This window comes from Tachysurus vachellii, chromosome 9 (assembly GCF_030014155.1).
Source record: "Tachysurus vachellii isolate PV-2020 chromosome 9, HZAU_Pvac_v1, whole genome shotgun sequence".
In the NCBI taxonomy this organism is placed as follows: Eukaryota; Metazoa; Chordata; class Actinopteri; order Siluriformes; family Bagridae; genus Tachysurus; species Tachysurus vachellii.
In genome coordinates this window covers 4,222,121-4,237,165 of record NC_083468.1, presented here as the reverse complement: position 1 = coordinate 4,237,165, position 15,045 = coordinate 4,222,121, and the positions used below count along the sequence as shown (strand labels likewise).

Here is a 15,045-nt window from a genome sequence, read left to right as displayed (position 1 = left end):
CCTTTCAAGTTTCTTGCTAGTATCCCTTTTTAATTCTTCGGATGGTTAACAGAACCCTTTTCTGAAATGTAAACCATCTGTTGTAATTTTCCATGTAGAACAATTTAAATTTCTAAATTCAGGATCATATTTTTAATCAATTGATTCTTTCAATCAATCTTCAGAGTCATATATTTCTTGATATATTTTTAATTCACTTTGCAGTGTACTTAGTTTTTATGGCAAAGTTACTGTGGGGTCATTAATTGCTTGGGCTTTGGGAAATAACAAGCCAAACCATTACTTTTTGAAATCTATGAGAGTGCGATCTTGTCAGATACATTATAATGAGTTGTACTTAACGCTAATCCATTAGCAAGACTGTTTAATCGCATCCTTTTTTTTTCTCTCTCTCTCTCATTGTTAACAATTGCTTAGATAATTATATTTACCAAGTATGAGAAGTTAATAAAAGCTGTACTATGGAAAGCTCATATGTAGGAAATTACTTGTGTGATTTGTAAGAATTACAAATATAATTAGTTCAGGCGATTTGTGCAGGAAAGGAATGATGGTATAATGAAGGAACCAAAAGCTTTTGTGCTTTGTGTTGGGTTTAATATTAATATGTCATTAATTAAAAGTCATTCATATTCAGTTGTTCATATTCAGGATGTTGTGTGGTCATGGATCAATTGAAAGCTTGAGAAATTGCAGCTAGCTAGTTACGGTTATTTTCATGCTAGCTAGCTTAGCATTGAGTACGGTACCTTTGATTTAATAACTGTTATCAGTTTGCGCTTTATGCATAAGCCTTAATGTTTTTAAAAGTATAAGTATATAAAAACATTGGTTTATTAAAGCTGTTCGTGTTTGGGTAGTTTGCATGGATCAACATTATTTTCCTTGTCTTGAAATCGTTAATAAATGGTTAAAATCTACACAATGTACTGAATAGTAATTATACTGTATGTACTGTACTGTTATTAAAACATGTTCTTGTTTTTTTCTGCAAATCTTAAAAAAAAATACATGGTGACTCCAAGCTTTGCAGAGTTGCGATTTAACTTTGCTTTTCTTCTTTCTCTTCTTGCCTTTCGTCCCACGGTTGTTCCATCCTCTGCTGTCATGCCCTCTGTCCTGTTCAGGTTCTACTGGGATCTCACTATGTTGTTGCTGATGGTGGGAAACTTGATCATCATTCCCGTTGGCATCACCTTCTTCAAAGACGAGCACACTCCTCCCTGGATCGTCTTCAACGTCGTCTCGGACACCTTCTTCCTCATGGACCTGGTGCTCAACTTCCGCACGGGCATTGTCAAGGAGGACAACACAGAGATTATTCTGGACCCACAGCAGATAAAGATTAAATATCTGCGCTCATGGTTTGTTGTGGACTTCATCTCCTCTATCCCAGTGGACTACATCTTCCTTATTGTAGAGACGCGGATCGATTCGGATTTCTACAAGACAGCGCGTGCGCTCAGGATTGTCCGTTTCACAAAGATACTCAGTCTGTTGCGTCTACTGAGGCTGTCCAGACTCATACGCTACATTCATCAATGGGAAGAGGTATGACATTTTAACTACTTTAAAAGTGGATAAAGCTTCAGCATTATGAAGTTATTGAACTTACATCTAAATTCAGAATATCAGAAACATAACGAAAAATAAACCTCAAAACTCCTCCATAAGTATTCACCCCCTTTAAACTGATTACATTATTTTCACACATATTCACATGTACTTATACACATACACATCCACTATATAAGATGAGTCTACACAAAATAAGCCAACATATAGGGTAGCTCTGGAGGAAAATTCTATAATGTTTACAGTTTTAAAAAAAAACCACATAATTACTAACCCCATGTTTTCAATCTTTTTAAAATCGTGACACGGTTCTCATTTTCTTGTCTATATTCCGTACTGTGCTATAATCTCTCATGTCTTGAGTTAGCACCTATTTACTGTGGTTGGTGCTTTGCTGTAGTAGATCTTGCCAGACAGGTTAACGAGGCATGATATTAAATAAAGAGGAGGATTTTAAAGCCTACTTCTTCCAGCAGTTTGATCCTGATCATGGCTTAGTGCTCTCCCCGTGTACGTGTGGGTTTCCTCTGGATTCCCTGGTTTCGGAATAGGTGGATTGGCCACTCTAAATTGTTCCTAGGTGTGAATGTGTGTACGTGTATCTGTGTGTGAGTCTATCCAAGGTGTATTCTTGCCTCACGCCCTGTGTTCCCTGTGATAGGCTCTAGATCCACCACGACCCTGACCGGGATAAAGTGCTTACTGAAGATGAATGAAGACAGGAAGTAAAGTCTAAAATAGATTAAAGTGAGCATTACAGTTGGCCTTTGGCTGTGATCCAATTGTCCCTCAGAACAAAGTACACTTCAGTGAGTGGACCAGAGACTAAAAAGTCTTGGAATGGAGGTTATCACCACCGTTGCTCTCCTCTTTTCCCTCTATGCTTCTCACACACATGCAGTGCTGTAAAATGCTCAGTTCAACTCCGAACGGAAGGATATTTGCCATGGTATTTGAGACCTCTATATTTATTATATTGAACAACGCACCCTTTTAATGACATCCATCCTTTAACAAAAGAGATGGGCTGTTATACTGAGTAATACTTTTACATAAATATATGCAGCTTATATATCAGTTCGGGAAGATAAACAAAAATTTTCAGATGGAGCCTGCTAAGATTAGCTCATAATTCTGCCTTCCTTTCCTCCTGCAGGGACTGTGGGAGTGTAATTAAAGCAATAATTAGAAATGTTCCCACATCTCGAGGTGAATCCTTGAGCAGAGTCTCGGAGGTGCGGAGTGCGAAGTGAAACCTCGCTTCCCAGCTGGGGCTTCATTTAGTCAGGACACACTCTGCTTTGAGACGTTCTAGTTCGAATCAGTTCTCATTAAAACGGTACATTACATATCATTAATAAGGGGAAATCTTTCTGAAAGTGATTGAGCTTTTTCACATATTTCACATCATACTGTATTTCACAATGTGAATGATGCAGAGTGATGAGGAGGATGAACATATTTGAGGGGAAGGGGATGGAAGCTAATTAGCAGTGTTAGCTATATATATATATATATATGTACGTTTTCAACCATCTAAAGAGAATTAAAATGAATCAAAAACAATGTTCATTCATTCATTCATCTTCTACCGCTTATCCGAACTACCTCGGGTCACGGGGAGCCTGTGCCTATCTCAGGCGTCATCGGGCATCAAGGCAGGATACACCCTGGACGGAGTGCCAACCCATCGCAGGGCACACACACACACTCTCATTCACTCACGCAATCAGACACTACGGACAATTTTACAGAGATGCCAATCAACCTACCATGCATGTCTTTGGACCGGGAGAGGAAACCGGAGTACCCGGAGGAAACCCCCGAGGCACGGGGAGAACATGCAAACTCCACACACACAAGGCGGAGGCGGGAATCGAACCCCCAACCCTGGAGGTGTGAGGCAAACGTGCTAACCACTAAGCCACCGTGCCCCCCCAACAACAACAATGTTTTTCTTGTTAATTTTCCTGTTGCCTGAGAGGGAGCTTTCTTTACTAGAGAAAAGCCCCAAAATATGTCCCATTAGTATGCTGCATTATACTCTGTTAGCATTGATAGCTCTGTGACAGTGTGACAGGTACAGGTGAGATATTTAGATCAGTCTGTACTATATAACCATATACTAATCAGCATTTAGAGGATGTCAACTAATCAGTCATCAGCTTAGAGATGCTACTGTACCTTAATGCTAGACTTGGACATACTGTAGTGGTTCAGCCCTTATTACCCTCAAACTGGTGTTCTATTCCTCCAGCAGAATAAACATCACATTACAGGACATTTTGATTCAGTATAAACAAATGGTTACTTTTATTGTTGCAAGTCTGATCGAAAATGAGTCAGGACTCTGTTTAGCTTTCAGTGCGAGACGTTCGTTTTTTCCTCTTTTGGATAACCTTACACAGAATTATAGTGGCTGAAGATAAACACCTTCAGATTTTAGCTTCTTGGGTAATCTCAGATAGCAGAAATGGGTTTAATATCACCATTTACTTTGAATCCTTTGTGTGAAATAAAAGAAAAAAAATCTCCGGATGCTGCTGTAGACTTAGTGTCCTCTGTCCAAAGTTGTAAGGAAGGCTTTGTTTGATAGGCTTCCATGCTGTGCACTTTAATTTTCATAATGAATGATTTAATAGCTATTTATATGATGCTATTTGCCTTAAAAACAACTAAAGGGACATTTTTGGTTGACTGAATGATTTATAATTTGTGATATGGATAAAAATATTTATGCAATATAAATGCATCTTTTCATGACAGGACTGTGGCATACCTTATAGAGAAGTACATCCTTTTATAAATACAAGTTCCTCATCTTCATTTTAGTTTAGTTCTGTAGCAAGCTCTATTAAAACAGCTACATTTACCAGACACCCTTATCCAGAGTAACTTACATTTTATACAGCTGAGGGTTAAGAGCCTTGCTCAGGGGCCCAGCAGGAGCAAGTCAGTGGGCCTGGGATTCAAACTCATGAACTTCTGATCAGTAGTTCAACACCTTAACCACTAGGCTACCACATCCCTTCTGGTCTTGTATTTATCTGTATAACCATATACTCAAATACTCAAATATTTGAAGACCAATATCAAAAATTAATAGACATGAAACCCTTAAAGTCTGAGATCGGTTAATGAAGGTGAAGCTGAGAATCAAAATATATTTTTTTTCTCAAGGTTACATTGACCTCTGTGACTCAAAATTATTATAATTCATAAAATATATATGCACAGATTTTAAAAGGACTAAATTCAATCAAAGTTTGGTGTTCGGGGTGATAATCATACATCATTTCTGTTTGATGATGTAAAAGTTTTTTTTTTTTTTTTTTTTTTTTTTTTTTTGCTAAGCAACAGTGCCAATCATGACCTCATCTCACCCGGTCTGCTCCAGATGCTCTAGACACCAAACAAGGAATGGCTTAACTGGTCATGCTACCAACTAGAGCTGGAAGATGGTGGGCAGCAATGTGACAGGGATAAGAGTGACAGAGATAAAATACTCCTAAGTGCTACACAGTAAGCATCACACTGAGGAGGGCTGCCACGCTGCCCCTTCACTCTGACAGCTGGTTCACTGTAGCTGTCATATTTCACCGCGGCTAAAAATAAGACGTTGCCCGGATGTCCTCCTCCATCGACGGAGCATGGAGTGGAATCAAATTAGTCAGCATGTGATTAAATCAAATTCGAATCAAAGCACTAATGACTGACCTCCGAGAACAACCACTGCACCAGACGCTGGTGACGTCACGGTTCGCCCCATGATGGCTATCAGACCGAGCCGAGCTCTTAGAGTCGAGTGTCCAGGGGCAAGATTTGAGCGCATTAATGAAGGAGGTGTTTAAAATGCTGAAGCATCCCCTTTAGGCCAATATTGTTTTAATGACGGCGCTTAAACCTTCTCTTTAGGACGACAAGCAAATCCCAAATCAGCCGAAAAGATTTAACAAAGATGAAGTAAGTGGGCGGAACCATGACAGACAATTATGCAAGGCGGTTTGATCTCGGCGTATGGAGCTTTGGAGGCTGGACCATCTGTATTTGTTTATGATGTGGAGGCACAGAGTCTATCTCTATTAATATTGTCATGTGGGAAAGTTCAGGTTTTATGGCTCATTTTTGAGGGACTTATCCGACATGCCCAAACTTGCGTACTTCACTGGAGTGGCTGGCCAATTCTTAATATGATCACGTAGTTATAAGTATTGAAGAAATTCCACTGATTAGCTTTTTAGGTTTCATTTTTACCCACTGACCTGGCACCTTTGTGAGACTCTGTCCAGTTTGAGATAATAGAAAAGCATGAATAGTGTATTGTGAGCTATACAAAGAGCCTTGGCAGTTCCAGTGACGAGTCATTCACAAGGGAAATGTGCCTTGACTGAAATTAATATGTTCAGTAAGCCGTCTCTGAACACTTACATAAAGAATATGCTGCCCATTGCAGGGGTTCATTTCAGCATTACCTTACAAGCTACAACCAAAACACCCGCTTTTATTCATTTCATCCATTTATTTCTATCCAAACAGGACCTAAATTACAGTAAAATACTTTCATTCATTCATTTTCTACCGCTTATCCGAACTACCTCGGGTCACGGGGAGCCTGTGCCTATCTCAGGCGTCATCGGGCATCAAGGCAGGATACACCCTGGACGGAGTGCCAACCCATCGCAGGGCACACACACACACTCTCATTCACTCACGCAATCACACACTACGGACAATTTTCTGGAGATGCCAATCAACCTATCATGCATGTCTTTGGACCGGGGGAGGAAACCGGAGTACCCGGAGGAAACCCCTGAGGCACGGGGAGAACATGCAAACTCCACACACACAAGGCGGAGGCGGGAATCGAACCCACAACCCTGGAGGTGTGAGGCGAACGTGCTAACCACTAAGCCACCGTGCCCACGTAAAATACTTTATAACAGTAAATTTGCTTGACATTGCTTCGGCATATAAATTTGCTGGTTGAACCACACAGTGCATAACTTTGTACACCCTTAATAATCTTCTACTTCTTTTGATTTTATCCCGTTAGGGATCACCACAGCGAATAATCTGTTTCCACCTAACTCTATCCTCATCATCCTCTACTCTCACGCAAATTAACTTCATGTAATTATTTAACACATCCATATATCTCCTCTTTAGCCTTCCTCTTGTCCTCTTACCTGGCAGCTCCATCTCTAACATCCTTCTAACAATATAACCATCTCCCTCCTCTGTACATGTCCAAACCGTCTATCCTCTCTGACCTTGTCCCCAAAACAGCCAACCTGAGCTGTCCCTCTGATGTGCTCCTGTCCATCCTCATCACTCCTAAGGAGAACCTCAACATCCTCATCTCTGCTACTGTACCTCCATCTCTACCTCATATCTTTTCCTCACTGCTACAGTCTCAAACCCATACAGCAGTGCTGCTCTCACTACTGTCTTCTACAGTACATCTTTCCATTGATTCTCACTGACACTCTTCGGGTCACACGACACTCCTGACACATTTCTCAACCCACTCCAACCCACCTGCACTTGCCTCTTCACCTCTTTTCGACACTCCCCATCGCTCTGGACGGTTGACCCCAAATAATAGTATAATAATAAACAGATGTAGGAGACTCTAATCAGTGATGCTTTCTGTTAGTTGATGTTTATTTAAGATTAATGGAGAAGTCTCCAATGACAGTGCTCTGCGAAAATCTTTTTTCGCTTTCTGTTTTCTCGGTAACATTAACATGACAAGCTGCTTATTTTGTCTCATTAGCATGGAAAGTGAGGATAAAGAGAGGCTGTTAACGGAAGAAAAGAAGTGTTTACAGCTTCACGGTGTTTATATGAGTATTAAAAGGAACTTACATGTTTAAATGTGGTCAGAAAACATACATAGTTAAAAAAAAATAAATTAAAAAATAAAAAATAATTAAATTCAACAGTAAAAAGTATGTGTACTGCGTACCTGTTTTCTTTTTTCTCCGATTTTCTCTTAAGTCTCATTTCAAATACACTTTTTGTCTTCATTAGGGACGTGTAAACGATAAATGATTTAGTTTGCCGGCTGCCTCGCGGCTCATGTTCTCACAACTGCCTGAGATATTTCTTAGGGATGTGTGGATGCAGCACACGGCCCTTTAATATCGACCACAGCTAGGTTTATTCATCAGTTAAATAAATAACTATGACCTTTTGTTGTACCGAAAACATCACTACAAAAAAACTGAGACTGATGGATTATGCATAATAAGTAGAACATTGCTTACAGCACATAAAGTTTTAGAGGAATGGGCTTGAAAAGTTAAACTAGTGGCAGCAAACTGGGCTTCAACTGCGTTAGCGATAGAGCTAAAAAAATGTGCTTATTATTTAGACGTATTATTATTTTACTATTGTATAAATCTTAGATATTTATGAAAAGATAACACAATAATGTCGTGATACGCATTATTTTGTGTAGACGATGTGACTTGGGTTTGTTTGATCTTGGTTTGTTCTTAATGGAGGGCAAGACTGAATAAGAATAAAATCTTAAAAGTAGAACAAATTACATATTTAAGTGGAATAAAATGAATTTCAAGAGCAACTGAAAAAAAAAAGAAGTGTACAGTATGTAGAATATCTGAAAAAAAAACATGAGGAAAATCTGAATATACGGATTTAATTATATAATTAATGCTATTTTAGAATACAATATAGAATAATAAATAATTAAATTAAATAAAATCAATCAAAGATGGGGTTATGTGCTGTGACAAAGGGAGTCTCTCTCTCTCTCTCTCTCTCTCTCTCTCTCTCTCTCTCTCTCTCTCTCTCTCTCTCTGTCTTACTCTCTCTTACTCTTTCTCTCTCTCTTACTCTCTCTCTCTCTCTCTCTTACTCTCTCTCTCTCTTTCTCTCTCTCTTAGTCTTTCTCTCTCTCTCTCTGTCTCTCTCTCTCTCTCTCTCTTACTCTTTCTCTCTCTCTCTCTCTCTCTCTCTCTCTCTCTCTCTCTCTCTCTCTCTTACTCTTTCTCTCTTACTCTTTCTCTCTCTCTCTCTCTCTCTCTCTCTCTCTCTCTCTCTCTCTCTCCCTCTCTCTCTCTCTCTCTCTCTCTCAAAGTTCGTAATCCAACAAGAACAAAAAGTTTTCACACCGAGTTTTCTGGAGATTCAGATCCAGTAAATATTGTACAAGCGCAATATCAGATTTATTTGAACTATAAGAAAGTTGTTTCAAGCAGCGGGGAATTTCGGTCTATTTGGGAACTTTATTAAAGCCTCCTGATTAAAGCTTGTTATGAAGTAGTTGAACGGAATTTAAAATGTAATATAGGTCAGGGTTTGTATTCATGAAAAGTCTCAGTGCAAAGCTTCTCCTAGTGAAGAAATTCGAAGAAAATTCTTAGAAATGTGGGCGTTTCCTACTAAAATTAAAGAGAAGGTCCTAGTGAAGATAAAAGTTATTCATAAAGCATCTTAACACTTAAAAGAGCTCGTAAGGTCAAAAAGTGTTAGGGGTAATAAGGAGGAATTTTAAGAGTCTTAATAATTTCTTTGTATATAGTTAATTGAATGAAAGGTGAAAATGGAGAAGAAATGTATTGTAAACAATATTTAATAATGATAGTGAGTTAATAAGATGATACAGTTTAGATCATGTAGGGATTATTTTGGGACCAATCAGATTATAAATAACATCTCCAACACAGCATAGAAATTATATATATATAAATACTATGGTATTTAACATAGAGACAATTGAAGGCTTATAATAGACCAGATTTTTAAAGCCTCCAATTTATTCTTATTTTTTTATTGGAATAGAAATTATTAATATTTTGAAATAGAAGAAAATAGTAAAAAATGTATTTAAAAAACATTATGATGGGTGTGTCCAAATGTATGCCTGGTAACGAAGGTTATGCATTTCTTTTTAACTCATTAATCTCAGGATCAGATCCATATTTGTTACTATAATTATTAATATTAATTAATAGCAGCTGCTAAATAATGATCTTTAAAGCAATACATTTCACTAAACATTTGCGTGATGGTTATAATTGTAAGAAAATTGCTTCACATAAATTGCTCTTGCTATTCCAATTACAATAAATAAATATATAAACATATATATCCTTTACCGCCCCCTTTCTACACCCACTCATGTTGTGTAGATGAATCCCATTTCCCAAGTGTTAATGGAGGAGCTCTCCTTCTTTGTTTGGCCTCTTTGTTTCTAAGACAGCACTAAAGGATTTTCGGAGAAGCTCTATCTGGAGCGAACATGAGCATATGACAACCAGTTTAATCCATCTGCCACATAGCGTCGAGACACCAAAGCCTTCTTTCTGAAGCTGTGAGAATGAATTCTAACACTGTTTGCTGCGCAGTGTGTGAGTAATTGTCTTGGAATTCACGTGGATCAATCACACTGAGCATTCATCATCATTAGTAACAGTGACAGCCAGCACCAGATGCTTCAGCATTGTGAATTTCCCCAGCTTATACTGAGATGAGTCAGTTTATTCACAGATCTGAATTTGCCAGTTTCAAATAAGAGTCCTAGTTGTCTTGCAACTTATACGCACTATGCATGTATCTCACTTTCATTAGAATTTGAAATTCTATTTGGTGAAAACTTTTTTTTTGGATGACATTATTTGATAATACTATAGTCACGAAATGTCAAAAGGTACAGAGCAAAAGCCAATAACTGGCCAATGGAGTACTTGGAAAATGTCTGTATATAATTAAATATACAGTGTTGCAGCAGGGCTCAAATTATTAAGGTTCTGGGTTGTTAGTTGGAAGATTGTGGTTCAAGCCCCAGCACTGCCAAGCTGCCCCTGTTGGGCCATTGAGCAAGGCTCTTAACTATCTCTGCTCCAGGGGTGCTGTATTATGGCTGACCCTGTGCCTCCAAAGAAGGGATATGTGAAGAAAGAATTTCACTGTGCTGTAACGCATATGTGATATACACTTTTCTAAACATGAACCGACTCGATTTCTATAGCACATCCTCTATTTATATCCGATCATATACATCTATGTACTTTATGTAGGTAAAAGCAGAGTTTTATCAGACCAGAGACTAGCTACATAGCTAGAGGCGCTGGCTGATGAAGGGAAGAGATTTCACACATGTTGAAATTATATTCTTTTATTTAGTTTAAGTTTAGTTTATTGTCCCTGAGCAGATTCAATACATGTCTGTGAAATGTAAGTGAAGTCTAGTCAAACGTAAAGCACCGCTACTAACATTCATTCATTCATTCATCTTCTACCGCTTATCCGAACTACCTCGGGTCACGGGGAGCCTGTGCCTATCTCAGGCGTCATTGGGCATCAAGGCAGGATACACCCTGGACGGAGTGCCAACCCATCGCAGGGCACACACACACACTCTCATTCACTCACGCAATCACACACTACGGACAATTTTCCAGAGATGCCAATCAACCTACAATGCATGTTTTTGGACCTGGGGAGGAAACCGGAGTACCCGGAGGAAACCCCCGAGGCACGGGAACCGCTACTAACAAAACTGCAAAAACAAAAACTTCAATTTTATTATTTATAGTCATATATTATTCCATGATATATTGTTTGCACCATTCAGTTATGTCTGTTGTTTATCCAGACCAAGAAGAGTGTTGTAATCTGAACCGGTGCAAATGTTAGTTGCATACAACTGCTATAGACAATGATGGAGTTCTCTCCTGGAATAATATTTAAGCAGGAATACGTTTAATTGTTTAAAAAAACGGCAAGACATAGTTTTGTAGTTCACTGTCCTTTGTGTTTGTGTTTACATTGTAAAGCATTTTATGGTTAAGAAAAAACAAATTCACCTGCTGCCTTAAAAAACGTACACTAAAAGAACGCTTGATGTTTTTATACATGTTTGTTCTGCCTCACTAGACAAAATGCCCAGTTAGATTCTTTCAACAATAGTTTTGAAGCGTGTGTGTGTGTGTGTGTGTGTGTGTTTGTGTGTGTGTGTCCATCATTTCGTATGCTATATGTAGCTTTTTGAGATAAAGGGAATAGATAAACTAAGTAACAGCAGAAAAGCACAGAGAGTGAAAGAAAGGAGAAGCTCTTCCCCACCATCTTCCACATCACCCACTGACTCCATGATTTATACATTCCTAGAAAAGTCTCTCACTGTTTGGAGCTCAGATGTACAGAGTTGCATTAAATCTAATTCTTCAGACCTCAGTCGGCATAATAACCCTACATTACAGAAGATTTCAGCAATTTACCAAGAGAATTTTACTCTCTGATTGAGTCAAAGCCTCTCTTCACTTTTTGCGTTGCTAATTTATTAACTCTGAAGATCGACGAGTGAGAAAGTGAAAGCGACAGAGAGAAAGAGCGAGCGACAGAAGGATCAGTCCCTTAGCTGAACCCAATTACGTCTAATGGCTTCTGCTCTTTCATATTACCATTTTTATCTGAGATTTGCATGCTGTCATGCCGGTCTGGCTGGAGAGCCCTCGGGTCCTTATAAAAGTTGACAGAGAGGCTTAAGGACAGCTTATATTGAAAATCAAACATAATCATTTTTTAGGCCATATTTCAGTTGGGTCTTGATCAACTGGTAGGTTTGGAGTACTGCTGATTAGACATGGAAGAATTTGTTTCGTTGGTGGAGGTTCCTCAGGGTTCTTTCATCTGAAAACACAAATAAGAAATGATAATTACAACTATAATACTTACACAACCACACACTAGATGCTGGACAGGGAATTTAATGGTTCTTGTACTAAAAATACTTGTGTATATATATAAAGCTGCTATAACGTAAGCGCTAACGAGAACTTGCGTCACAACTTTAGATGCTACTATCGATTGAAAGATTGCTAAAAGTATTTTCCTTCTGTAATAAATGTTTAAAAATGTTAGCTTTGAACAAATTTCTGTGGTATAATCTGAATTAAACACTGTTTGTGCTGCTGAAGGAAAACATACAACTTGCCCCATTGACCTGTATTGACCCCCTTTCCTTATCAACAAACCCTGCTGTGTTTAATTCAAAACTTTTCCCCACTTATCCAATCTCTTGCATGAAACCACTGGGAGTTATAGACAAGACAGAAAAATAGTTTCATTTTCTGAATTGATTTGTGTTTCACATGCGCTAAAGCAATCATATTTTATCCTGATTCTGTGCTTATTATTCATTTATTCATCCTAAAGCATATTATTCAGCAAGTAATATGAATTATTCAGTAACTAAAATGTAGCTAAAAGGAAAAGGATGTCGTTACAAAAGAGCCCTGAGAGTTCAAGGGGTTAATTCAGCTAACCCGAGTTGCTTTTAACCACAATCAGGAATTGACCGGATTTAAAAGACAGGGCATTGTGTAAATGTGACTTTGTAGAGTTGTAGATTTCCTAGAGACCATAAACATCTCTTAATTTTTGTCCTTGTTTCCATGTTGTGGATGAAATTCCAAGATTGATATTGGGTTAAATGAATTCAGTGCTAAATATTATTTAAAAAATATAAAATAATCATTGAAATCAATTTTGAATTATAATATCCTGTTTTATTTAATATCCTTATTTAGCTTAGATCTCTCTCTCTCTCTCTCTCTCTCTCTCTCTCTCTCTCTCTCTCTCTCTCTCTCTCTTTATTTATCTATTGATCTATTACTGTCTTTGTCTTATTGTCTCTTTTTTATCATAGTACCACAGTATCACTTCCTAATTAATTCTATCAGTAAACGCGTTTACAGCGAGTTAATGCTACAAAATGACGTTTACTTCCAGTCAGAGGAGCCGACATCGGATGCCATTATGTGTTCGCAATAGAGCTTGAAAAGAGCAATTGGCATTTTGCAAAGCAAATGGGCATCTCATGCTGGAGGGGGGGCAGTTTAGGTAGATTGAGTGAAAACGGTGCAATCAGGTGAATGACTCCACTCGGAAAATATAAATGTGCCCCGGGTTAAATGCTTTGAATAAACACAGAGAGAGCTTGATGTCTTCTCTCATGCAAAAAGAGACGGAACTTTCTATCTTGTGCACACTCGATACTCGTCTTTATGAGCTGGGGATTGGTATCTGGCAGTGATATAAACACGTGTCTTTAATATCACTGGGTATCTCATGCAGTATGAGCCATACTGCTACCACAAAAATGGAACAAAAATCATAATGGTTTCCCACCAATTAATTAATCATGGCTGGCTAGTTATGCAAAAATGCTTCTCTTAATTCTAGCTAATCAAACACATTTGGTCTGCTTTGCTAATTCCTTCTTTATTTAGTTTATCAATTTGTGTTTGGAAATAATTGTTATTTTCAGGTTGTACTTTCTGAAAGTAACTGCAATTGTAAACATGTCGGTGATATTAGCAAATTTCCTCAAAATGGCACATTTCTTTATAGGATAACTGATAAAATGTTTCCCCAACTCTGATTCCTAATGTGTTGATTTTTTTTTTTGTTTTTTTTTTAGGAGTATGTTAGCAACATAGCTAGTTATCAAATAATGGCAGTGTTAGCCATGCTTCCATCTAGCTAATGCTATCTAGTTATTCACACTTCATACAACTAAAACTAGCAGAGGAATTTTAAAGTTCCTGGCTAGTGATTGGTTAGTTGTAGGTTCAAATCTCTTTTCATATCTGTTTGTGATGTAAAGAATAAAAGAGTAAAATTAACTAATCATGACCACTTCACGTTGGTGTGATGCAAGCAACAGCAAAGCGTTGCAGAGTTACTGATCTCACAGTCTAATATCTAATATAATATGTCCTAAAATGTTTTTTAAAGAATGCCACAGCATACATTTTATTTTTAGTTAATTTAATGTTAAGGAAGAAGTTTGTGTTATTACTTATGTTACAAAGGCTACAAACAACCAGTCCATCACCAACCTCTTTTTAGACTTTCCAGAAATAAGATTAGGGAAATAAATAGCACTGTTATATAATAATATTTTAATATAACTCACTTTTGTAGCTTCTTATAACGAAGGGACATCCGTGAGTTTTGTTAGCATAAATAATTTTTTTGTCTTTATGTCCTAAGGGTAAGCAAACTTTCATTAGGTAGCGCATAATGCATTCATTAAAAGCCAGTGCTTCTAATTCAGTCTGTATCCCTTTGAATCCTGTTGCACAAAAGAAATAAAAGGAGTAAAAAACAAAGCATATGGAGTTTAATTACACTGACAGGTGGCAGGTGCTTGTATTGGACAAGAGAAAGAGATTCTAAGAGAGTTTGTATGACTTATATGAGTCACTGTAATTGATTTATAAGGCTCTTCCGAGAGAACATCGAGTGGATGAGTGGCTTTTAATATGGAGAGATGCAGTTAGCAGCACACGCCATGACCTAAATAGGATTAAGTAGCTTTAAATTGTGGCGTCCATTAACACTCATCAGCCTGCTTGGGCGTCCGGGAGCATCCCATGGGTGCAGTTAACATTAGGATTAGCAGACCTTGCCTTATCAGCATCCCCCCTTCTC

General features: G+C 38.0%; 1 protein-coding gene across 1 annotated transcript in view; it reads left to right on the top strand.

The window, feature by feature from the left end:
* The window catches only part of hcn4 (hyperpolarization activated cyclic nucleotide-gated potassium channel 4), a 97,353-nt gene that overhangs the window by 33,687 nt on the left and 48,621 nt on the right, over positions 1-15,045 (top strand). Inside the window, exon 2 of the mRNA XM_060878888.1 lies at positions 1,128-1,551. Within this exon, the coding sequence (XP_060734871.1) occupies positions 1,128-1,551 (424 nt within the window). The remainder of the gene's footprint in view (positions 1-1,127; positions 1,552-15,045) is intronic.